The following is a 26,121-nucleotide window of genomic DNA, read 5'->3' as shown; positions in this document are numbered from 1 at the left end:
TCTTGTACTTATAAAGACTCTCTTTTCTCTTATGTCTTTCTAGCTTTTTTCCATCTCTTTAGCAAATTGTTAGTTTCTTGGGGGTTGGCACTTTTTCATCTTTGTGGAGAGCACTCTAAACACAGCAGGTATTTCATGTTTAAATTCTTTGGAACTAGTGGATCAACCCATTTTTATAGATGAGAAAACCGACCTGAAGTGACTTGTTTGATCACACAGGAAAAGTCATAGACCATAGTCTTCACATCCAGTCCAATTCCATTTTTTTCTTAGGTTTGTTTTTTAATTAACAAGTATTTCATTCTCCCCCCTTCCAAATCACTATCCCCAGCACATAAAGAGTAACTTACGAAACTGATAACATCCCCAATTTCTTTGTACTTTGCATTGTTTTCTCACGAGTGTGGGTGTTTCACTTCGGTGAAATTTACGTTCCTTGAGGGCAGGCTTTGTGTGTGTGTGTGTGTTAGTATCCTCAGCAACGAGGACTATGCCTGGTAGGAGGCATCGTCGGTTCTTAATTAGTGCTGGCTGAATTTAATTTAATAGGCGGTCCCGTCAGGAACAATTGCGGGGGGAGGGTAAGCAATGATCACTATGTGCTCGGTACTGTGCAACGTGCCAGGGACCAGGCTGGGCACCTTCGGAAATAGAGGACCAAAGACAATCGTTAAGCTTACGGCACCGACCAGAGCGATCTTTCCCGGCCGCTCCCGGGCCACCGGCTGTCGTTTCCCGGCGAGCCGGGAACAAGCTTTGTCTTTCGCAATGGCGACCCCTAGTGAAAGGCTGGCGACGCTGCCACTTAGTCGCAGCCCCGCTTAGAGGATCAGTTGGCCTCCTGAGAGCCAGATGGCGTTTGCCTCCTGACCTCACGTCGGAGGGGGTGATGAGGGTGGGTGATTCTTGCGTCTGATTTCCCACCTTCTTGCCCACGCTGGGTTGGGAGGTGAGCAGCCCGCGGCCTTCGGGAGCCATAAGAAAAGCGCAGGGGGTAATAAGTGCCTGCCTTATCATTCCTTACCCCTCTTTCCAAAAATAAACTCAATAGGGCCTAAAACTAAGGAATTGGGGGGAGGGGGGATCGAGGGGAAGAGAGGAGGCGTCCTAGGGCAAGATGGGGGAGGAAAGTAAGCCCGACAGAAAGAGGTAAGATCCAATGGTTACCAGCAGGAGGCAGGGGGAGGAAAGAGGAAAAGAGAGGGACAAGGAAAGTGAAGAAGGGCAGGCCGCGAATACAGACCCAGACAGCGCCCAGCCGGGATATAGAGAAGCTGCGGGGCAGGGGAAGGACAAGGCTGAAGGTGGGGGAAGGGGAGGGAGCGCAACCGAGGCTCCCGCACGCCACCCACAGTGAGCACGCGGCGGCCCGGTCACGTGACAGGGGAGCTCGCGCAATGGATGAAGTGCGTGGCCCGGAAAAAAGCCCCATCTGGTCACATGCGGGGGGTGGGGTGGCAGGAAAGGAGATCCAGAAGGAAAAGGAGGTGGCGGTGGCTGCCGCTGCCACGTCACGTGAGAGGGGTCGGGTGGACGTGCATGGTCACGTGACAGGGGTGAGGCGAGCGGGGGGCGGGGGAGGCGGAGCCGAGGAGGCGGGGCGCGCGGCTTCCGGCGGCGGGAGAGGGGGGGGGGGGGCCTGTCCCGGAGGTGGCGGCGGCGCCATCTTGGCGAAGGGGGGATCAGGAAGTGCGGACCGCGGCGGCGGCGGCGGCGGCGGCGGAGCCCGGAGCCCGGAGCGGAGGCCGGAGGCGCCCGGCCCGCCGGCCCCGGAGCGGAGCGGAGGATGCAGCAGCCGCAGCCGCAGGGGCAGCAGCAGCAGCCGGGGCCGGGGCAGCAGCTGGGGGCGCTGGGGCAGGGGCTGGCGCTGGGGCAGGGGCAGGGGGCGGCGCCGGGGGCCGGGGGCGGCCCGGGAGGGGGCCCGGGCCCGGGGCCCTGCCTGAGGCGGGAGCTGAAGCTGCTCGAGTCCATCTTCCACCGCGGCCACGAGCGCTTCCGCATTGCCAGCGCCTGCCTGGACGAGCTGAGCTGCGAGTTCCTGCTGGCCGGGGCCGGGGCCGGGGCGGCGGGGGCGGCGCCCGGGCCGCACCTCCCCCCGCGGGGCCCCGCGCCCGGAGAGCCCGTCCGCATCCACTGCAACATCACGGTGAGGACCCCCGCGGGGCAGGCCCGCCCCCCCAGCCCCCTCCCCGGGTCTTCGTCCTCTGGGCCCCCGGCAGGCCCCAGAACCGCCCCCACCGCTGGGGCGCCCCCACGTGGGGTCTCCCTGCCCCTTGTCACTGCCCACTCCGTTTGCTACCCGGGAATCCGGCGTGGTTGTCTGTAGCCCTCCCGAGTCCGACCGCGCCGTCCCCTCCACCAGCTGGGGCCGCTCCTGAGAACCCAGACCCCTGGAGAAACACTGCAAGAAGACCCCCTCCCCCCGCTCCCCTTCCTGGCACTAGCCTCTCCTCGGTGTCCCCCCAGATAGCCGAGGCACTCCTTGCACACTTCGCAGACACTCCCCTCTCCCCCTCTCCCAACTCCTTCGGGGATCTGGGTTGTGGGGAGTCGGTGATGATGATGATGGTAACAATAACTGACGTTGCTGTAGCACTTTAAAGTTGGGCAGAGCCCTCGTCCAGCAGCGCCTCTACGGGCTCTTGACTTCTTCCAAGCTGAGCTTTCAGAGACCCTCAGCTCCCCCACCCCCACCCCACACATCCTCTCCTGCTACAACCTCTAGTTATTCTCTTCCTGCTCCTGTTAGTGTAGTGGGAGATGGGAAGCTTCTTTCTCTTGCCAGGGATATCAGGGTACAGTTGCATTTTCTACCTTTTCTGATGAACTTCTTTATTTCATCCTGGTCGTCCTGTCTTATTTACCATAATATTTGCTACATCTGTCCCGGTCATTCAGCTTGATTATAGAAATCAAATAGTGGGCTACTGCCCCAAACATTGAACTTATTCTTTTCTCCCAGTGGCCTACTTCTTGCCCCACCCCCAAGACATCTGTTTGCTCCCTCCTCTCCTGGTCACTAATAGCTCTGGTAATTTCCCATTCCACATGGTCACTCTACCTTCACATGTTTGAGATTACCTTGCCTTTTTTATTTAATGTTTTGCCCCCCTCAGAGGCCAGGGAGGTGAAATCCTTCCTAATTCAGGCAGAGTGCTGGTGGGAACAGCCCAGCATAGATAATTTTGTCCTGGAGCATTGAGAGAATGAGATCCAACTCCAGCTTGGACATTGTCCCCAGCCAGCTCCCAAAACGCATTTTACCTACTAGGCCAAAGTTCTGGGAGGAAAGTTTCTGTTTGGACAAAAGGATACTCATTAAAATCTTGTCTCTTCTCCCATCTTCTGACTTAACCTTCACATACACCCCCTTTTCACAGAAAACTGGGGTAGGGAGAAACAAGTGGTTTAGTCTTGTGATACTAGCAACTCTGACAGTTTTCACCTCCAAAATTGAGGCATTTGAGCTAGATAAGAGATAGGAATCCTATCAAAGTATATGATTTGCTTGGTATTCTGTTGTCTAGTTGATTATTTCTGCAACAAACCTCAAATTTCTTAGATATAGAATTACCCTCCTCATGCATCTTTTCTCTGTTCAGTTATATGCCGTGTCTTGCCTGTATCAGAGGCAGCAGGTTGCCTCCAGAGAGCCCCAGACGGCCCTCCCCATTCCTGGGATAAGGGAAAAAGGGGCCTGGATTCTCAAACAACCCCTCTCTGGGAAGTAGGGAGAATTTGGACTATCTGCATCCACTGTTGTGATTTAGGAATGCTGGGAATGTCAGTAGCGTAGGTTCTTTTCTAAATCAGTTGTGTTGCGCCCTATGCCCTCTTGCCTCCATCCCACTAGACTTTGAAGGTGGCAGGTTAACAGGGTTACCAAAGAAAAGATGGGCAAAACTGATCACTGAGGGATAGTTTCTTCTCCATTCAGTTTTGGAAAGACCATGAACTACCACTTTATCAAGCCTTTGGCTGAATGCTGGGAAGAATAATTTGGCCTCAGATAAAAAACGGCATTTGTTGCAAGTCTTCCCCCACCTAAAACTAAAGTGAGCTGTGTTTTTTCTGCTCTGATTGCATTCATGGGTCCTCTGGAACTTTGGATTCCATGATTTGGAGAGGAAAGGGGACTGAAGTCTTGTCCTATAAACACGGGAAGGAGGGGGGAGGTCCCTTAGCCTAGATGTCTATGTAGGGAATAGAACAGTTTCTAGGGTCCTACTGGATGTAGTTGTGATTCTTTTTTCACAATTTTTCAAAACTCGTAATGACCCAGAGGTAGAAGAAAGGGGATCTGACCCTCTAAGCTTCCATTCAGAGAAGGACCCTCCCAAAACTGGCCTATTTGGGCACCAGTCTGCTGAGCCAGGCATTTGTGAGAGACAGAGAGAGAAGGGGGCAGGGCAGACTGGCACCTGGGAATGGGTGGGCAGACAAACGCTGAAGTTTCCATTTTTTACCTCCCTGTCCTCTCCCTTTAGGAATCTTATCCTGCAGTGCCCCCAATCTGGTCTGTGGAGTCTGATGACCCTAACTTGGCTGCCGTTCTGGAAAGGCTTGTGGACATAAAGAAAGGGAATACTCTGGTGAGGAGGGCAGGGACTTGGGGCCTGAGCCAAAAAAGACAACCTACAGTCAAGACAAATGAAGGGTGGGAATTGTCCTAAATTGAGATGACACTCTAAAATAATTGGCCTGAAGTTTCAGTAGGGAAGCCACCTTCCCCTAGATAGAAGGAGAGTACATCATCAGCCCCATTATGGGGCTTTCTAACAGAATCACTCCCATGGCCAGGTTTTCAATATGACCCAGGGTCCATGTCCCTTGGAGAAATGGATACTACTCAACCTTCATCTTGGGTCTGACCCCTTGGTTTCTCCCACTGCACCTGGCCAGATTGGGGAGAGGCAAGAGTATCTTATGTCACTGTGGTCTACTATCCCCAGCTGTTGCAGCATCTGAAGAGGATCATCTCTGATTTGTGCAAACTGTACAACCTCCCTCAGCATCCAGATGTTGAGATGCTGGACCAGCCCCTGCCAGCAGAGCAGGTGAGTAACTGAAGGGGCTTTTTTCCCTGTAGCAAATCTCCACTATTCCCATCTTTCACTATCCCTTGTCTCAACCACAACTCTTTTTAAGGTAGATAGAGGTGTTAGAAAGGAAATCCTTTTCTTTGCAACTCATTTATCTTGGTGGCTCTTAGAGGAGATTAGAGATCTAGACTTCTTCAGGAGCACAGGTGTAGAATTGGTCTGGGAAGGCCAAAATAAATAGATAGTATTCTTTGGAAAACTGAATTGTAGTTCTTTACTTCATGAATGGGAAAGAAATTGTCAAGAGTAATGAGTAGACTGGTAAATTGTTTCCCCACTCTGTAGACTGAGTAAATATCTAGTAAATGGCAATCTTAGTCTCCTAGCCCTTAGTCTACTAAGTCCTGAGTAGCTAGAGGACAGAATGTATTTAGGGAACCTGGTCATCTTACTCTTGAAACATTGGCTCTGACCTTTATGTATTATAGTGCACACAAGAAGATGTTTCTTCTGAAGATGAAGATGAAGAGATGCCTGAGGTAAGTGACAGATTTGCCTCTCTTAGAACTGGACTACGAAGAGTGGTAGTAACAGTAATTTTGCTAAGTTAAAGATCATCAGCTTGGGATACTCCTTACTTATTTTACTTGGCACCTGAAGAAGACACCATAAGAAAAAATAGAGGGTCATTCATTGAGGAATTTGAAGGATTGAGACACATGAATACTCTCAAAAAACAGCATAGCAGGCAGCGTAAATCTCATTTCAGCTGAGTACATGAGTATTGGTGTGATTGGAGTTGGATGGGGATAATCATGGCAAATAATCCTTGGCTGGAATATCAGCCAATATATGAATATGGAGAAAGATTGGATACAAGGGAAAAGGGAACCACTAACTGCTATTTAGAGATGGGTTCATGTCCTAGGCTCACTGGGTACAACACCTTGAATATCTTTCGTGTTAGGTTATTAACTCAAGATTCAAGTCAAACTTTTTTATGCCTATTCTATATAAGGCATTGTGTTAAATGCTAAAAATACAAGAATAAACAAGGAATGGGAAGGCTACTGCAAATGCCTCTTGGGATGACGGGCTTACCCAGACTGATGGCTGAGAGGATTATATGAAATAGTGCACAGGTAGCTCTTTGAGAATCTTAGAGCACCATAAAAATAATCAGTCACTGTCATTGTGCTTTGGCCCAGACCTATGATTCGGATGAGCAACCCAAGTATTACTTCTGCTCTTTACACTAAGTTATCTGGGGCACTAAGATAAAATTATTTCTGTGATCATGTGGCCAGTTTGTGTCCAGAGTGGGCCTTGAACCCAAGTCTTGCTGATCTTCTGGGTGCTCAGACTGACTAATGATAGGTTGAGACCAAGCAAAATTAGGGTGTTTTTATGGAGTCTTCTGGGTAGAATGGGGAGAATGTGGAGATCTGAAGACTTCTCCTTTTTCCCCCCATCTCGCCAGCAGTCAGGTAAGAATTTGCCAAGTAAAATGTAAGCTTGAATGTCAGTTGTGGGGAAGACAAAACCATATATATAGATGGGTAATGGCAGGGAGTCAAAATCCTTTGTTGCTCAGGGACAGTCATAGATGAAAGAGAAAGATCAGTCGGGGGAAGTTAAGAAACCTGGTCTCTGGCTTTTGTTACAATTTTTCAGATCTACCAAATGCTCAGTTGAGCTGTGCTTTATAAGAACATAGTAATAAGAAATATATCCTCTTTGGGATGTTAAAGAGTTGGGGTGATTTGAGACTTGAATATGGGAATTTTTGTCTATGGGCTATTGATGGCCTACCTCATAACCTCACTATATACAGGACTGGGGGAGATGGTTGATTATTATTTTCCCTACACCAAGAAAAAAAGTTTTGTTTTGTTCTTCAAGGATACAGAGGATCTAGATCACTATGAAATGAAAGAAGAAGAGCCAGCTGAAGGAAAGAAGTCTGAGGATGATGGCATTGGGAAGGAGAACTTGGCCATATTAGAGAAAATTAAAAAGAACCAGAGGCAAGATTACTTAAATGTACGTGTCCCCTGAGGGGAGGGTGGGCAAGGGTCCTAGATCAGGGTGGGTCTCTCCCACTGGTATTGTCCTTATGGCTTGAAATATAGGAGAAAAGAATTAGGCAAGGGCCTCTAAAGTCCAAGATGCCTCCCTAGACCCTGTAATGATGGGAGGTTACTATTGTCCCCTCCCCTGCAGGGCGCAGTGTCTGGCTCGGTGCAGGCCACTGACCGGCTGATGAAGGAGCTCAGGGATATTTACCGATCACAAAGTTTCAAAGGCGGTAAGTCCAGCTTTGGGGAGGGGACACTTGGGCACATTAGTTGTTCAGGAAAAAGGGGCAGGGAATTCAGAGTTAAAGGGAGTTGGGAGGGGGTCTTGAAGCTATTCATTGGGAATCTAGGGCCTGAAGGTAGAGCACTTCAAAGTGAGAGAGGATGTTAGTCCAGTGCTAAATCCTTAACACTTTCCTTTGGTCTTTTAGCCTGTAATCCTAAAAATGCTCATTTCTTCTTTCTTTCCCCGATTCCCAACCCCCAGGAAACTATGCAGTCGAACTAGTAAATGATAGCCTGTACGATTGGAACGTCAAACTCCTCAAGTAAGTGGAAAGCTTGGGATTGAGTAGAGGACGGAAGGTGGGTGGCAATTAGTAGAAGCCTCCAGAGCAGCCTTATTATTTGTCACTAACAGGGGCTCAAAGGCTGAGGGGGAGTTTGGTCTGGAAGTGACTTTTGGTTGCTGGCTAGCTTGGACCCTGGGGGGAGTGCGGTGGTGAGGCTTTCTATGAAGCTCCTGAGACTGTGAAAGACCCAGTTCCCTTGCTTTGTAGGGTTGACCAGGACAGCGCTTTGCACAACGATCTCCAGATCCTCAAAGAGAAAGAAGGAGCCGACTTCATTCTCCTCAACTTTTCTTTTAAAGTAAGGCTGCTCTCCATTCACCTCCCTGTTTTTCTGGCCTACCTCTGCCTATCTGCTTTGCCTTCTTCTTTGGCAGGGAGGAAGGCAAGGTTGCGACAGTGTCTGACGCACACAGTAGCCACTTAATGGATGCCTATTAATCGATAGATTGACCACTCACACCATTCTGACTTTGGTTTCTTCCCCCCTTAGGACAACTTTCCCTTTGACCCGCCATTTGTCAGGGTTGTCTCTCCAGTCCTCTCAGGAGGGTGAGTAGATGGAACAGCAAGCAGTGACCTGTGGAGAGGGAGGGATAGGACCAGGGCCATGCACAGCTGACCAGTGTTTTCTTTTTCAGGTATGTTCTGGGTGGAGGTGCCATCTGCATGGAACTTCTCACCAAACAGGTGAGCTGGTTGCCTCCTCTCAGTTGGGCTGGGCTGGAGTTTTTCCCAGATATATCCCCAGGTTAAGGTTTTATGGCATCAGTGTCCTACATGGGAAGGAGAGCACTCAGGGTCTACCCTCTTAGGTGATTGGGGATGCCCATGTTGTGAGTGAAGTATGAGGGGCATCCTAGAACGACTGGCACAGTTCTCACTTACCTGGGGAACTTGTTGGTCATGTCTTCCTGCCCTAAGACTGGGGGAGAGCCATGTCTTGACCTGTTCTCCCTGTCTTTTCCCCCTCCTCCTCCCTCCTCTTTTCACAGGGCTGGAGCAGTGCCTACTCCATAGAGTCCGTGATCATGCAGATCAGTGCCACCCTGGTGAAAGGGAAAGCACGAGTACAGTTTGGAGCCAACAAAGTAAGGGTCGTGTGGGAGTGGGGAAGCAGGCAGAGACAAAGTGGGGCCAGCCAGCAGATAGCCCAGAAAAGAGAGAAGCCTTCACTGTCTGTAGTACTAGTTGGGAGGAAAGGGGGAGCCTTGAAGTGTTCACAGTGGACACCAGGGAGCCAAATTTGTGGCTTTAAGAATTGAGAATGAAAAAAAGATTGAATATTGCTAAAGATGTAGAACGAGAGTATAGGGTCTTGCAACCACCCACAAGGCCATCTGCATAGCGCCCAGCACACAGCAAGTGCAAATGTGAATCGATGAGTCGTTTGCTTTATGCTTTGAGTTATTAGCTAGGACAAGAAGCTAGGAGCCAGATTGGCAAACGATTCTCCACTTGTACTTCTGAGCTCTTATCCTCTGAGCTGCTGCAACAAGTCATATTACCATGCATCCTGAGTCTGCTCCAAAGGCCAGTCTTGGCAGGGCCCTCATTGCTGCACAGAAATCTTCTTACTCTTCTCAAAGTAATTTTTACATTCTATCAGTGGTGATTTTAAATTTTACTTCCTCAAGCCACTGGTGCTACCCTCAACTCCCTATTTTTCGGCAAATGACATCTGTTTCTACTTCATTGAGAAAGTCAAGGTATTCTTTCATGGTCTCCTTCATCTCCCCATTGCCTCAAGATCATTCAGCATCTTCACTTACCCTTCCCTTTCTTGGTGCCAGTCTCAGTTGAAAAGGCTTTTTAAAGAAAGTTATTATTTTAGGTAAGAATAATCCTTCTGTTTAATCCTATTGCCTCTTGTCTCTTCCAGGAGCTTGCCCCATTGATCATCTCTTCATTTTCATTTTCTCCCCCTTAATTGGTTTCTTCCCCACTACCTATAAGCATGCTTCAGTCTCATTTTTCTCAACCCTTCCATTCCCACAAACCTCTGTCTTTTCCCTTTCACTGCCAAATTCCTCAAAAAAGGTTCCTGCTCTCTTGGCTTCTAATTCCTTTCCACCCACTCACTTTTCCACCCCTTGCAATCTGTCTTCCAACTTCACTAGACTACGAACTATTCTTTCAAAAGTTAATAATCGTCTCTTTAGTCCTGAACCCAGTGACCTTTCTCAAAATAAGATGAGATAATGTATTTAAAGTACTTTGCAAACCTTGAAACGTCATATAATGACAGATAGTATTTCCTTAAGTCTTTTCCTCTTTACCTATGCAGTTTGGACCATTAACACAGCCATTATCTTAAATGCGTTTATGGGTTTAGAACCAGAAGGGATTTTGGAGGTCATCTAGTCTGATAGCTGGGATCACTTTCCAGATGACCAACTAAGGCCTAAAGATTGGCTTGCCCAAGGTCATGAAGGAGGAGCTGAATCAGCTCTGCTCCTCTTTTCCACCCAGGCCTTAGCCCCTAAGTGTGACTGTATCTCTAGGCTCTCTTCTCCCCTCTGTACAACTAACTCCAGCAATTATGCCATCAGCCTGGATCTCTCCCCAAAATGCTAGCTCTTCACTCTCATTTCCTGCTAAACATTTCCACCTGGAGAGTCTGTTGGCATCTCAAACTCAACGTGTCTAAAACTGAAAGCTCTTTCTCGGCTCCTCATCCAAACGTGTACCTTCTCTAAACTTTCACAGTAATTCACCATCCAGCTTTGTAAAAGATTTGTGGGGCAAGGGAGTTCTCTTAAGCTCTTAAAGCTTAGCATTTGGTCCATTCTGCCTCCAGTTTCTTTTGCATCTTTTCCAGCCAGTACTGTAGTTCAGACCACTGCCATTTCTTGCCTTAGCTATTGTAGTCTCCTGAATATTCTGCCCAGTTCCAGTCTATCCATTCTGTTTCATACAACTGTGAAAATAGTCTTTCCAAGGCACACGTAAATGTCATTCCTTGCTCAGGAGTGTTGGGATTGCCTGTTTCCTCCAGGATGAAATACAAGCTCCTCCATAAATCTAGTCCAATCTACCCATTTGCTTTCTTTTACATTATTTCTCTTCCAACTATGATCTCTGAAGTTTAGACTCTTCATTTATCTTTTGGATTAACTTGGGGGTCATCTCTCATGTAGAGCCTCCCCCGATTTCCTTCTTTGCCTTGGTGGTTACACATTCTCCCCTTCTTTGGATTTGTGTTAGTAATCCTAGATGCCTCCTAGAATACTGAAAGGCCTTTGAGGGGAAGGACTTGTCTGCTTAAAGTGTGAACTTAGTAAAAAAAAAGACCATCGAATTGAATATAGAATGGGGGGTAGGGGGCAGAGCAACAAATTGGTCCTCTTCTCATTGACTGATTCCTCATTTTTTCAATGTTCTCCAGTCTCAATACAGTCTGACAAGAGCACAGCAGTCCTACAAGTCCCTGGTGCAGATCCATGAAAAAAATGGTAAGACTAGAAGGGTCAGGGGGAGAAGGGGTGACAACTTTGGGAATGGTCTTCCCCACTCCATGGAATGCCTGCTCTCCACTGCCTTCAGAAGGGGAGGGGCAGGAAGCAGCCTGTCTTTATAACTCTTCCCCCCAATCCCCTTCACGTTCTCATTCCTTGTCACAAGCTGAAGGAACACATCTGGTCTTTCCTTCAATCGTCTCAGAGAAGGAGTTTCCTTTTTGTGGTCTTCAGGGAACAAATCGTCCAGTTTTGCATTCTGTCATCCCCCTTCTCTTCACCATAGGGACGTCCTTCCGGGGATCAAAGCTTCCCATAGGAGGAGTCCCAAGATTGAAGATGTAGGGCTAATCTTCAGGGATACTCCTGCTGACAGTATGCTTTGTTTACAGGCTGGTACACACCCCCCAAAGAAGACGGCTAACCCCGGAGTTTCTCCCTCCTCCCTCCCCAGGCACCACTGGACCAATTACCTTTGAATGCTGTATTTGGATCTTACGCTGCCTCTGTGGTTCCCTCCCTCACTCACTCTTTTCCTGGACGTGATAGCTCTGCCTATTGCAGGACAATGATGGCTATTCTAAACGCTAAGGAAAACAAAACAAAACAAAAAACACAGAACTGTTTCAGATATTCAAGACTGACTTACAAACCAACCAACCACCTTGCTGGAACCCTTGCTAGCAGGCATTCTTATAAAAGAAACTTTTGAGCCTTCTTATATTGCTGGAAACTCAGCTGTGCTCCAGACTAGAGCAGCCTCCTTACCTATGCTATGGATTTTTAATTTATTTTCTCTTATTTCATGTACACTGCTTTTTTTGGTTACAGTGTATGATGGATGTGTATGGAAAAAAAAAATGTATCTTTGGGAAAACAATTACAGTTTGTTAATTTGAAGATGCTGGTCTTGACTCTTTCATTGTTATTTTTATTCCCACATGCCATCCCCTGAACTATGCGGTGTGGGGTGGGATGTGGGACATGTGGTGTCCACTTTGATGTAGAAGGTGGAGGCCACATGCCCCTGGCAAGGAGGGAGGGAAATTTGAAGCTCACCCCAGGTCCATCCTTCGGCCATAACTGTCTCCAAAAGGCTTCTAGAGCAAACTTATTTCTATCATTGTTTTTCCATTTTTTCCCCACCTTGGAAGGAGGAACCACCTAGCCACTTTTGACCTACTGAACCTAGACTCAATGGTACCTTCATTGCTATTGAGATTTTCTTTTTTTCCCTTTAGTTAGAATACTTTCTAATTTCTGGAAAAAAGCATGGAGGCTGCTTCATAGAGTTTGTGAAGGGGCAAATAGAAAAGTAGTAAAGCAAGGTAGAGGCTGTTGTCATCCAAGTGTGTATTTGTCTCTTCTGGTCTCGTGGGCTCTACTATAGCCCTTTCGTAGTTACTGATATCCCTCCCTCCCTTTGCTAGTGTCCTAAAAATGTTTCCCACATCTGAGCATCTGGATAGTGACTTTTAAGAACCCCTCTGGTCCCACCTTCCTGTTAACTTCTGGCTACCATTAGATCAGTTGAAAAAAGATCTGGCTTTGGTTTTTGAAGGAATAGTTTGGTTGGTTTCTCAGCAGAATATCTCATAGAACTAACTATCCAGAAATGGAGCTGACTCAAAAGGACCAGGATCTAGTGTCCTCACAGGATTTGAGAACCAGGGCCCCAGTATCACAAGTAATTCCTAACAGAATCTGGACATGCTAAACAAACACTCCATGTGCTAACAGTGGCCTCAGATTTCTGGGCATCCTGGGGTAGGTGCTATCAGCCTCTTGCTGGCATCTTGTCAGCAAAGCAGCTTAGGGGCCAGGGTAGCCACTCCTGTGGAAAGCCTGTGCCTGGGAGAGGGTTACTACTGAACCAGGCTGGGGATACTTGAGGGAGGCTCCTGGCCTCGGGCAACCAGGATGGGAGTCATCTGGTGGCAGAAGGAAGTGGTCATTCATTCCTATGTAGGCCTTGGAGATAAGTGGTTGGGGGAGGGAAAGTGTCCAGACTGTTAACTGCATTTGGGATGTTTATATGTTTGGGTTTTTTTTTTTTTTTCCTTCTTTCTTTCTATTCCATTACGGGAAAGAATCTGCTCCAGGTGAATAGAAAGGGTTCACCAGCCACACTCAATGCTGCTCTAACCCCATTTTCACCTTGTTGGGTATTCCAGAATAAGATGAGTTTTGTGGAACAGGGGACATAGGGGAAATCTCATTCTGAGGAGAAATTTGGCTTTCAAGGCCTTTGTTGCTTCCTCTCCTAATGTCTGTTACCAGCCCTGGCTGGAGTATAGATTGTGTTTTAGTAGAGTGTACTCCATGCGCTGTTCTCTGCATAATGTTTTTTGTAATGTATTTTTCTCATCTACCAAAGGATGAAATGGAAATAAAAGTTATTTAAATAGTTTGGCTCTAATAAAATTATTTAAATATTAAAGAGGTAAGTTCATATATAAACTTTACTCCAGGGAAACAAAAAATGATTGGGGTCAGGAAACTATCACCTTCAAGTTGTACACTAACAAAAGGGGCACCTGAGCTGTCCAATCCAACCTGAACAGACCCTCTTTAACTTTCATTCAGCCTCAACAGTCCTCCCTTTATCATGCCTTTCAACATCAGTAGCCATCTTGCCATCTGCATTGCTGCCTTCTGCAGATCCATTTTTTTCTGGCTTGCCACCTCAATCTCAGACAACCATACTCGAATCAATACTACTATTGCTTCTAGAAAAGTCAGCGCCTATTTTAAATAACTAGTTGGTGGAGTGTATAGAGCACCAGCCCTAAAGTCAGGAGGACCTGAGTTCAAATATGACCTCAGACACTTTACAAGTCACTTAACCCCACAGCTCCCTTCCACTATGGTTCCACTAGTCATTCTTATGATTCAGATCAAAGCAACTATCCCTATTTTCCACTCCGTTAGAATTCACATCTGATAAGAAGCTAATGGTTAAGATAGAGGGAAGGGGAATGACACTAGTATGTAATACCAATAGCCTTTTTGCAATAACTTACCAAAGGATGTCAATGTTCTCAAAAAATTGCAAATATTAATAACTATTATATGCTCCAAATCACTAAAAGTGTAAATCTTATAGATCAAAACTTCTACACGATGACTTTTGTAATTCCCTGACCACTTATTTTGTATTTATTCTATGATTCTGCATATACTTAGATTCATATGTCTTTCTCTGACCAAAATACAAGCTCCTTATGAGCAGGGTCTGCTTCACCTTTTTTCATATACTCAAGTTCCACATAGTGCCTAGCACATAGAGGATACTTAAATGATTGATTAAAAGATGAGAAGTCAAATGTTTGAGGGGCTATGAAAAAGACAAGTTTATTAATGCACACTTGGTGGGACCATGACTTGGTGCAACCATTCTCGGAATCAATCAAGAAAGGAAAATGGAAAACTAAAGCCAGAGATCTCACCGTTAGGCACACACTCCACAGTAGTCAGTAACAGTTCTTTTAGCACCACCTCATTTAAGTTGGACAGTAAGGTATTCATTTTTGCTAACATGACTTCCCCATCTTTTACCAACACTTTGGAAAAGCAAAGATCAAGGGATAGCTAAAACCACTTGTGGTGCACAGATGGTGCATTTCTGTCCTATGTGAAACAAATAAGCACTTAAGTGGTGCAGTGAAGACAAATGGTGAGCCTGGAGTCAGCAAGGCCTGAGTTCAACACTAGCTGTGCGACTCTGGGCAAGGCACTTAACCCTGTTTGCCTGTTTCCTTATCTGTCAAATGAGTTGGAGAAGGAAATGGGAAACCATTCTAGTATGCCAAGAAAACCCCAAAAAGGGTGATGAAGGATACAATGGAACAACAATAAAAAACAATGACTCGAGTACAGAGTACGGAAGCATTTATATGAACCAATACAAAACGAAGTCAGCAGAACCAGAAAAACATACAAAATGATCAATAATATAAATAGAAATTAAAATAGAAAAAAAAAGTTTTGGTTTCAGTACAATGACTATTTTTGAAAGTGTACATGAAAACATGCTGAATCACTTAGATGCATATCCATTATCAGTGGAGCATTTTATTGATTATTCAATGCTATGTTTGGAAACTACCTCCATGAAAGCTTTACTCAGCAATTCCTGGGATGCTACCTGATCTAGAGAACCCTGGATCTTCATTCTCTGGGAAGCTAGTGTAGGGGCAAAGATTCCTTGCAGTCTCTTATATGTTATCCCTTGGACCACTTCTAACTTTGTAGACTTCTTCATGGGGTTTTTGAAGTTGTAAGACTTCCTTGTAAGAATAAGAAAGGGTGAATCAGTTGAAAGAACCAACGGTCTTTCTTTTCAAGATCTTAGTGAAGCAGTGGGAGAAGCCAGGAGCTCCTGAAGCTTCATCGTGTCACATAAGGTCAAGAAATAAAGAAATCCTTTCAATGCTACCTTTACTCACACTGGGACAGGCAACTGCAAAGTAGGGAACTGAATGCCATAAAGCATTTATATATAAAATAAGGGAGGATGGTCAATTTGAAAAAGGTCTGGAATAGATGCACATCTACTGAGGAATAAAAAAAAATGTTACTTCAAAGAAGCATTGGAAAAACTTTTATGAAACAATGCAGAGTGAACCAAGCAAACAATTTATGAAATTGCAACATAAAACAGAACAAAACTCAAAATGATTATTGTAATTATAATGACCAAGCTTAGCCCCAGAGAAGAGTTGAGTTCCTAAAAAGAGTTCCTTCTTTGCCAAGGTAGGGGATTAGGGGTGTAGAATATTGCTCATACACTCAGCTGTTCTAAATTGTCCTTCCATCTTTTTTTAAAAATTCATGATTATACAGGATGGCTTACTGGGTAAGGGAGAAGAAATAAAATCAGAAAATAATATAAAAAAGACAGCAGTGAAAATAATGGGAAAAATATCTGTAGATTGTAGAGAACTACAAGATTGATGTAATTGGGCAGTGTGACATGGCAGCCAAAAAAAAAAAAAAGTAAAAAGAAAAAAGAAAGAAAAGAAAACCTCAAATTCAATCTTAAAAAGCATGGCTTACAGAGACAAAGAGAGGATATTCCAACAATTCTGACATGGTCAGATTGGTTCTGGGCACCAGAGTTTGTAAAGGACCCTAAATTTGAGAGGATGGAGAAGGGCTTTCAGCCAAGGATCTGGAGACAAGCAGCCTAGAGAAAAGAAGATACACTAGGAGAATGAGACCTATCATGAAATATTTCAAGGACTGTCTTATAGAAGAGGGACTAGACTTATTAGTTTGGCTACAGGTGGCAAAACTTGGAATAATGGGAGGTTAGAAAAGGGCAAGTTTAGGACTGATGACATCAGGAAAAACTTTCACTCCTGAGGTGGTGATGCATTCCCATAGTTGGAGCCCTTCAAGCGGAAGCTTGTGGCCTTTTGCTGGGACAGCAGCTTTTCTTCCCCCACATATGAATAGGACTGCTACTAAGGGCCCTTCCAATTTAAAAATTCTGTAAATGCTGAATAGCTTTTGAATCTCAAAGCTCAAAGAAAAAGATCTGGGACTCCCCAAGATGGTTTTGTTTTGGGGGAAGGGAGGTAGGATAGTAGGATAGTAAAGTAGGATAGTAAAGAAAGTACCACATCAGACTGTGGCATATTCAAGTAGTTTATTGCAATCATTTGGCTCCCAGCAATTCCAACCAGCAAGGAAGACAGCCCTTGGGTTAATATCTTCCCCCTAAAATGATTTCATATATAATATCAGACATGATATTAATGCCACAATATCCTCCATTCAACAAATCTGCAAAGGGAGTTTATTCCTTGTTTTACTCCAGGAGTACAAAAAGAAAAAAAAAGGATATGAGCCAACTTGGGCTTTTAACATAAATCAAGTAGTCTCATGTTAAGTTTGAACCACTCTTCATAAACAGCTAATTTCTTAGAAGAGCACCAGGACAAAAGCAAAACTTTCTAACTACTCCTTTCCTGGAATTTCCAGGTTTTGTGCCAGGGTCCAAAGCCCTGTGAACTGGAATCTAATCAAATATAATCACAAGCTTATCCTGGGGATACAGGCATAAGAGGGATCCAATGGGATGAAATGAAAACAGCATGGCTACAATCCAAACGAAGGGGATTTGATATCATTTAGGGAACTGGGATTTAGGGGTGGAATGGGAAACCAAAAATGAGTGAACAGGTTTATCATTTCATTTCTTCAAACTTCAGGATGTGCGACTAGAAGGAAGGAGAAAAGAATCCATTAGCAGAATAGTTAACTGCCCCCCCCCCCACCAACCCAATCTTCAAATCCCCCTCTGGAAAGGAACCCTTAGGCACATAGGTGATGCAGCATCTCTACACACTTGGCACCTGCCTGTAGGGGATGAGCAGCAGACAAACAGATGAGGGATGGTGATATGAACTATAGCAAAGAATCTCCTAAGTAACAAGGGGAGCAACAAGGGTTGTGGAGAGAGACAAAATGGTTGCCCAGAAGGCTGATTTACCTCCATGCTCAAGCAGCCAGTGATTTTTCCTTTTATGACTTGACGAACAGCTTGCTTGGAACTGAGAACATCTATTTAAAAATCAAAATGAGACCTTTAAATACATTTTTAATCTGGGCTGGGGTTAAGGAAGGAGGCAGAGGCCTTTGAAACAGGAGTGTATCAGTGGGCAAAAGGAAGTTAGAGTGCGGAGCCCCCTTCTACTAAGCATGGAGGACATGAGCCTTTCTGGTACAAGGGGAGGTTAGGATGGTCACTGGGACTCCAGGGCTCTCTCTGAAGGAGTATCTGCCCAGAGCGCCCACCCACCTCCCCTCCAGGGCAGGCCAAAAGCTGAAGCTTTTGAAGGAGGTTCTAAAACATGGTGGAGGCCTGGGAGCTAACAGGCAGGAGGTGAGGGAAGAGAGGGTGGAGGACCTCTTCCCTGCCTCCTGCTGGCTCGCCCCACGGAGAGCAGGGCGCTATCCAACTGCAGAGACCAGCAGGGCAGCCCTTTTCACAGGGAGAGTGCACAGGGGAGCATGATCTGTCAGCGCCCCCACTCTGCCGCGGGCTCTGGGACTCAGGGTGTGGCTTCTTTTTGGCCCTAGTTCGTTCCCAGGTACTTACTCCCCGCCACAGGTGGGTGCACCACACTAGTGCACCTAAGCCCCGCTTTAACGAGATGCTCCCTTCAAGCCCTGGATTAGGAACACGACAAAAGCTGAAGGCTCTGAAGGTCACAAGAAGCCTCTACTCCGCTAGCCAGATATCCTTGCTCTCCATTAGACAGCCAAGCCTCACGGACAGGGAGCCCTTCACCCCAGTGCCCCTAGCAGTGGTCTACTGCAGTTCTGAAGAAAAGCCTCAAGGGGGTGCCCCTTGGCCACCAGGTGTCCTGGGCGTGGGGGGCCCACAGTCCAGTCTCCTAACACATCTGAGAGAAGATCTAATGAAGTGCTCCCCAAATTAACTTGCCCAGGGAATATGATGGGATTTGAAAATGTTAGGGGTACCCATAAAAGAAAAGGTTCCCCTGGTCAAGGCCCACAGGGCACTTACTAGTGAGTAAGGAATGGCGAGACAAGCAGGAGCAGCCCAGGAGTGGGCCTTTTAGGGAAGGAAGCACAAAGCAGGAGCCAGGGCTCATTCTGCTTCTTGGAAGCATGTGTGTGCACCTGTGGAGGAGGTATTCCTAATAGGAATATGCAACCAGGAGGGCAATGACCCTTGTGCCAAGCTGGATCTTCCCTGGTAGACACAGCGCCCATACCCATACCAGCCCTGCCTAAAGAGCCAAAGGCTGGGACGGGGAGGGGGGAACCATCTAGCACAGCCCTGTTCAGGTCAGCCAACTCCTGGGCTTGAGCTGGGAGGAATGCTGCTCTATGGCATCCAACTTGGCTCACAGAGCCCCAAGCTTGTGCACAACAGAGTTTGGGAAACCATGCCCTCAGCCCAGAGTTGCCAGCAGCCTTTGCTCACCATGTTCTCCTGGACCCCCATCAGCATCTTCCCTCTGGGGCAGGGTCGTGACATGGATTACCTTTCTCTAGCATGAAGGGCTGAGTCAGAGGTGGGATGGCCCAGAAATCATCACTATCCAAGCTTCGGAGAGACTGCACAGGGAGGGTGGCTGAACAGCCAAAATCAATGAAGAGCACTACAGCCCAGTCGCCTACTCGGTCCAACACCCAGCACCTGCCAGGGGGAGGAAGGGAGAGCAGAGAACGATTTCAATGAAAACCCACACAGAAGGAAAGTCTCTAGCAGAGGACCACAGACATACAGCCTGAAGGATTCAAGAGAGCAAAATTCCAATCTTATCATCTTGCAGAACCACTGAGGCCCAGACAAGTTAAATGGCTTGCCTGGGATCTCACAGTAAAAAAGCCACCACAGAAACAGCAGCACCTGGTAATCCAAAATGCCAGGTCCTGTATCCTATCCTCTTAAGGAAAAAAAGGCAAAGGAAGGGAACAAAGCTAGAAAAGAAATTCAGGCTTTTTTCATTTTTATTTTGCTCCACACACAGTGAACAAGTAGAGAAACCGTGTTATAAGAAGCAACAGAGCCAATCCCTGGGGCCCAGCATGAGCTGACCATGCTGCAGGAGAAAGGGGGAGGGGAAGAGACAACAAAGGATGGGGATGGAGCAGAGAGGCAAGGAGAAAGAGGTATCTTCCCTCCCCCCATTGCCTGATTCCATGACTTCTTTACTGATGAACCCTACTCAAAATTCATCTCCTCCAGGGATCTAGCCTGAAATCTGAGGGCCTACTGTCTCCAAGGAACTAATCAACTGTCATTTATTTGACACATTCATTGTTTACTTGTGTCCATAAGTCTTACTTCCTGCTGTTATTTCTTTCCTCTAGGACTTAAATGTCTTCTATTTTTCTTCTATATCTTCAGGACAAGGGTCTGCCTTCAGTGGACAATTGACATCATAGACTACTTATGTGGCAGATTAATACAGGAAATCAGTTTTCCCATTTGTCCCAAGAGCCATCTCAGATAAATACCTGTTCCAAGCCCCACCATCATCGTCCCCCAGGTGACATTCTCCCAAGCAGCGGATCCCACGCTGAACCTCTGAGTCTGCCAAGTAAGGTTGCTGCTCTTCCACTTCTGCCAGGGCATAGAACAGCTTCTCCATGTTCACATGAGCCTCCTGTCAATGGCAGTCACACACCTGATCACATCCTCTATATTGAGAGCCATAATGCCTCTCTGTTCCTTCACACATTCATTTTGGCAGAGAAAAGAGGTCATGGCAATGTGAGTCTTCTATGGGTTATCCTCTAGGGAGCATGGGAATTATTCAGGTGACACTTGGATCAGAAAGGCATGGAGAACCAGGACTCTATGCTGATACTATATAATGGCAATCCTATTTAGATCCTCCAATATCTCTGACTCAACTGTGGTCATAGGCTCAGAGAGCTACAGCTGGAAGGATTCTCACAGGCCGTGTAGTTCCAACCCCCTTATTTCACAGATGAGCATATTGAGGCCCCAAAAATTAAATGATCTATCCAAGGTATCAGAGGTGGGATTTGTACCCAGAAACTCTGACTCCAGAGCTAGCATCTATTCTGACATACAATACTTTGTTACTGTAGTCACTAAAAATAGCTATTATAGGACACTATAGGTATTAAATAGCCATACCTTGGGCAAGAGCAAGAGAATAATCCAATTCCAAGAAAACAAGTTTAGTTAGACTTATTTCCAGGCACTATAAAAGTTCATCTTCCCACAAAAGGGCCAAAGATTGAATGGGACCATGACAAAGGGAGATAATGACACATATTTTGCCTGGTCATCACCTGGTGATTCCTTATCTGTACAATGTTAGTAATGGGAAGCTGGATTAGATGAGATCATATCCCTTTCCAGCTCTCAATCTTAGCACCCCTTCTTGTCTCACCCAGATAGGGTAGGACTGGATGGTAGGGCAGATGAATGAAGCTTCCGGGAGCATGATATTCTGACCTTTTAGAAACTGCCTAGTCTACTGTGAGGAAGAGAGCATCCATGTTATTCTTGGGGAGGCTGCTGTGGTAGTTTCACCTAATTACAAGTTGGAAGGAACCTTACTAGACACCCATTTTAACCTCTTCGTTCTACAGATAAAGAAAGTAATTTGCTTAGTCACATAACTAGGTAGGAAGAAGAAGATCCAGACCTGGAAACCAAGTTGTTTTAATCCCAAATCCATTGCTCCATCTGTTACACTAAGATGCCTCTCTAAATTCAAAGCAAATACTGTTTCCAACCTCCGCCCAAGTAGAAACCAAATTCCCTCTAGTCCTACCTCAGTGAGGTGTATGGCCCAGAAGAATGGTGTTTGGGGGATTGTATCTGTCACCAGTAGTCCCACTTCCCCCCGGATGCTGCGAATGATGGCCAGCCAGCTTAGGTCTTGGAAACAATCCCTTAGCAGAAACACCAAGAAGGATCCTCTATAGGAAAGAGGAAAAGTCAGGAAATGAAAATAGACAACCTTGGTTAAAGTCACTCAACTATTCTTTTCTTTTGAAGCTTCCCAGTATGCTAAAGTGATTTAAATGGTAACTCAGCCAAGTTTCAATGCAAGTGCCCAGCTTCTGACACTTAATCATTCACACATTTGTGTGGCACTTGAAAATTCGAAAAGCACATTCCTTTCAACAACCCTGTGAGGGAGGTGGTCTAAGTATCATTATCTCCCATTTTTCAAGGATAAAATCAAGACTTGGATGTTAAATGATTTTCCCATAGTCACACAGCTAGCAGACATATCTGAGGTAGAATTCAAACCCAAATTTCCTGACTGTTCCCAACCTACTATACCATCCTGCCTCTCAATATGTCTTGAGTATTTCTCCTGTGTTTTGGGCTATTTTCATCATTGGTCTATATAGAATAAAACTAAAAATTTAATTCTGCTGCTTTTAAAAATATACATCTTAAAAGCTAGTATCCCAAGATAAATACAAATTACATTTGGACCACTGATTTTTCTCCCTTAATACAGAAAGTCAAGTTGTCCTAAAGATATGAAGGAGTTTTGAAATTAATCGTCTTCTACCCCTGAGCTATAGATAATATCCTCCCCGTACATATGGGGAAACAGAGGCCCCCAAAGGCTGAATGAGCTCCACAAGGTCACAGAACAACAGAGCCCAGACTAAACCCCGGGGCTCCTGAAAAATTTACTGCTGGCACCACCAAACATTCTGCCACTGTCCCTGGACCTCGGTTCAGAAGGCTAAACTCCCTGTCAGATTCCTAATCAGTCTTTCCTGCCCTTCTACTGACCTCATCTCCATGGGAACAGCGTAGGAGGCTGTCCTTGGTCTTTCAGCTACATTAGTGGAAACAGGTGCTCGAGGGGTCTGGCTGGCAGGCACTGGGATACAAACAGAAGATTCAGCCGCGGGAAAGTTCTAGGTTAGAATCTGTGATATCCAACATCTTGGGGAGACCCAGGCCCTGCTTCTAAGAGATGAAGAGCAGAAAAGTGGAAAAAGAAAGGGAAAAACCCACCACACCTCCAAACACCAATTCTTTCTCTTCACAGCAGAAAGCGAAGAACGGGCGAATGGGGGTCTCTGGCTGGCCAGATTCCTCCAATAAAGGGAGATTTCCTAAAGGGGTTTTATGAGTTTGGGGGGAAATCTAGAAAATTCCACTGGGTAAAGTGGTGGAAAGAACAAGTTAGCCTGAGAAGAGCCCCCTGGTGGCAATTTGAGGAAGGGCTTCAAGCCAGGCACTTACTAAGGGTCACTGAGGCTTCCTCTTCTTCACCAGGAATCACAGTAGCTTTGTCTTCGAAGGGAACATTCTCCAAAGCCTATGGCAGAGCCGAGAGCATCACTTAAACCGCAGGAGGACAGAGAGAAGGGATGGAGAGAAGGCGCTCCTACTGCTGGGACCAAAGGATTCTCAGTTCCCACTGGCCATGCTATCTCTAGCCTCTCCATGGGAAAGAAGCCTGCAGTGGTTTCCCTCCCAGAGGATGTAAGCTCTCTAAGGGCAGGGCCACTCGGTGCTTCAAAAATGACTGGTACATAGTAGGTGACTGATATTTTCCTGATTGATAATGTAAAATAAATGAGGCATTTACTTTGGACAATTCAATCCCTTTGAATTACCAGTGGGTAAAAGCCAGATGGAAATTCAGTGATTATCTGGTTCAGCCCCATTCTTTTACAGGGGATGAAAATGGGCCAATAGAGAAGAAAGGACTAACTCAAGTTAGCCTAGGCTCTCTGTGTTTGTCAGGCTGGCTGGCTAGAGAGACACAGAGAGAAACAGAGAGTCTGCTTCCTGGTAGTTCCCCTCATTTCTGGGTGAGAGGACATCAGTTACTCAATACTGCTATGAAGTACCAACTGTACAAATAAGAAAATTGTTAAGGTGTAGCAATGGCCTATGTTGAACAGATTGGTTTTGTGACTGGTCTATTTGTAAACTTACAGCAAAAGCAAAATAGTCCAGCAGAATGACAGAGATAAGTCGGTAATCTAATCATTAACTCAATTTAAAAAAAAAAAAAAAAACTCCCTTAAGATCCTCAAAGGTTCCTTAAAGTGCTTTATAAAATGCTTTATATTGTTATTGTCATTGTTGTCACTGCTAATATCTCTAAATAACTGAGGCAGTGTTCTGACTTGGAAGGAAAATGATAGCATTTTCCTTCATGACTTGGTCTAGTTAAGAAATCAGACAAGATAGAAGCAAAACAGTGAGGAAGAATTAATTCCAATACTTTGAACTAACTGATTTCAAAGCAAATTCTCCTTGGCTCCTCCCCTCTACAAATTATGTTCAGATTTCCAAGGCCAAGAACTCAAAGAGAAGACTAAAAAGCAATTTCTACTAAATAATTTTGTGCACATGCACACAATACAAATGAACTGTGTAAAGAAGGAACCTTTTTTCCAGATGTGATTTCACTGGGGTGGGGAACTCTCAATTAAACCCTCTCCATCTACTGCCTCTTCACATGTAATTACAATTACTATGCATCTCACAATCATAGATAGTTGCTTTATCCAGAGTAACAAAATCAGTATTGTCAGAAGTATGAACTGAACCCAGATGTTCTCTGTTCAAACTATCTTATTATTCACTAAAGCCAAAGGGCTGTAAACGTTCTTGATACTTTTATTAAATTTTTTTTGAGTACTCCAAAGTATATATTTATCTATTTATAAATTATGTAACACTATATTAATACTTATGTGTGCTATAAAACTTATACAAAATAGAAATTTAAAAAGAATGAGATAAAGGCAGATAACATTTGATTCTAAAATAAAGAGGGAGCCACTGAAGTTTACTGAAAGGAGGCATGATATGGCCAGGTATGTACTTTAGGAAAATTAGCTTGGCAGTGTGTGGAGGATGGAATGGGGAAGGAAAAGATGAGACTAAGGGATCAATCAGGAAACTCCTGCAATAGTGCAGTCTAGACAAGAGGTAAAGATGGCTCTACTAAGTACAGTAGCTGTGTGAGTGAAGAGAAGGGGATAGATGCAAGAGATGCTGTAGAGTTGGAAACAACAAAGTTTTGCAAATGTTGAGATCTGTGGAGCAAGGGAGGATGAACAGCTGAAGATGACCCTGAGGCAGTGAACCTAGGCTGACCAGAAGGATGGGGCTGCCCTCAAAAGGAAAAGGGAAATTTGGAAGGCAGGTTAGTTTTGGGAGAATAAAAACTTAATGAGATTTTCAATCTATCCACACATGTTCATTCTACATGACTCATCCAAATAAAAGGCGGGAGGTGGGATCCCCAAAGGGGATCTCCAGGATTTCCCTGGAAAGGTGAAGGAAACTGCACCAATGGCCCCCATCTGTGCTGAGGATCATGTCTTGAAGGAATGACACCAGATCAGAAGTCAGAAGGCTGAGAGCTTACATCCCACTGGAGGATAAAATTAGGAGAGGTTGCATCAAATATCGGCCCCACAATGCCAAAAGGGAAGAGCTGTGAACCATCTTCTTACCTTGTGGCAAATCACACACCCCGTGGGGTCACTCCAGGGCTCTCACTTGGGACACAACTACTCTAAGCTGTGCTGCTATCATTGTTAGAAAGACAATATCAGTATCACTAATTCTGGTCTATATCCAAATTTCCAACAAACAAATACCACACACAAGACGGCTTGGCATTGTGGGGAAGAGCCAAGCCGTCTTGTGTGTGGTATTTGTTTGTTGAAAATTTGGATATAGATGGCTCCCACGCCAGGATCCCTTGGTTCAAGTTCCCCATCTGGCATATCATCACTGTAGGACCCTAAACTGCCCAGGTAACTGAGTGCAGGAGAGCTGTTAATCTACAGTGGCAAAGGGAACTTCCTCCTAGATGCTCCCTACACCGATGAAACCCCAGGCTCAGACAAAAAAACATTAACCAATGTGATGGTTGTGCCACATGGTCAAAAGACATCCCAAGGACCCTTCCCTGGGAAAAGTCCATCCCGCCAACTTCTCCAATGGCATCATGGCTGAACTCGGTCAGTCTTTAGAATGAGCAGAGTACAGCAGTCTCTCTCAGACAGCCTGCAGTCAGGCAAAGGTCCTATGCATTCCCAGAATAGGTACCATGATCCTTAAGTGAGAGCAACAATGGCCTTTCCTTCCTCTCTTTCAGATCCTGTGGTCCTGAGAAGTGGGCTTAGGGTTTGGGTCTATTTCATTTGTTCCTTTCAGGACCGGGACTCAAGCCATGGCCAGCATGGAAGAAAAACCATGAGACAAGTCTGGGTGCTCAGGACTGAGCTCAAAGGCTGTTTTGCTGTGACTAAGAAATACAGAACTGAGTCAAGCCATGAACCTGATCTCCCTTCCCTCTCTAGAAACTGAGGTCTATGGTAGAGAGATGATGTTTATATATTTGATTTTATTATATATTTAAAATATTCTTTTGTAAAAACTAATTTATTAAGTAGTTAAATGGAACTCAATGGAAAGGACCTTTAATATTGGAGGAATACA

At 45.6% G+C, this 26,121-nt stretch overlaps 2 protein-coding genes across 6 annotated transcripts in view; one reads left to right on the top strand and one right to left on the bottom strand.

The window, feature by feature from the left end:
• Positions 1 to 1,739: 1,739 nt before the first annotated feature.
• On the top strand, positions 1,740 to 13,554 carry UBE2Q1 (ubiquitin conjugating enzyme E2 Q1). Its single transcript, XM_031966670.1, has 13 exons — positions 1,740 to 2,146; positions 4,488 to 4,592; positions 4,953 to 5,057; positions 5,531 to 5,581; positions 6,945 to 7,085; positions 7,266 to 7,350; positions 7,608 to 7,668; positions 7,900 to 7,990; positions 8,183 to 8,241; positions 8,331 to 8,379; positions 8,685 to 8,780; positions 11,078 to 11,144; positions 11,540 to 13,554. Exons 1-13 carry the CDS (start codon positions 1,787 to 1,789, stop codon positions 11,569 to 11,571), a joined length of 1,302 nt encoding a protein of 433 aa, XP_031822530.1. The 5' UTR covers positions 1,740 to 1,786; the 3' UTR covers positions 11,572 to 13,554.
• Positions 13,555 to 15,021: 1,467 nt separating this feature from the next.
• The window catches only part of TDRD10 (tudor domain containing 10), a 48,958-nt gene continuing 37,858 nt past the window's right edge, over positions 15,022 to 26,121 (bottom strand). For 2 of the 5 annotated variants that reach the window (XM_031966666.1, XM_031966668.1), the window contains 6 exons: positions 22,891 to 22,966; positions 22,432 to 22,522; positions 21,446 to 21,593; positions 20,151 to 20,299; positions 19,172 to 19,326; positions 17,401 to 17,717 (listed from right to left, as the gene is read on the bottom strand). In XM_031966666.1, the coding sequence (XP_031822526.1) occupies positions 17,443 to 17,717; positions 19,172 to 19,326; positions 20,151 to 20,299; positions 21,446 to 21,593; positions 22,432 to 22,522; positions 22,891 to 22,966 (894 nt within the window). In that variant the 3' untranslated portion in view covers positions 17,401 to 17,442. Of the gene's footprint in view, positions 17,375 to 17,400; positions 17,718 to 19,171; positions 19,327 to 20,150; positions 20,300 to 21,445; positions 21,594 to 22,431; positions 22,523 to 22,890; positions 22,967 to 26,121 lie in introns of those variants that run through there. The other 3 variants (XM_012548126.3, XM_031966665.1, XM_031966669.1) reach the window with 3 other exon arrangements.

Source organism: Sarcophilus harrisii, chromosome 4 (assembly GCF_902635505.1).
Source record: "Sarcophilus harrisii chromosome 4, mSarHar1.11, whole genome shotgun sequence".
Classification (NCBI taxonomy): Eukaryota; Metazoa; Chordata; class Mammalia; order Dasyuromorphia; family Dasyuridae; genus Sarcophilus; species Sarcophilus harrisii.
Note: the sequence above shows the minus strand (reverse complement) of the source record. Positions and strands in the feature narration are given on the sequence as shown.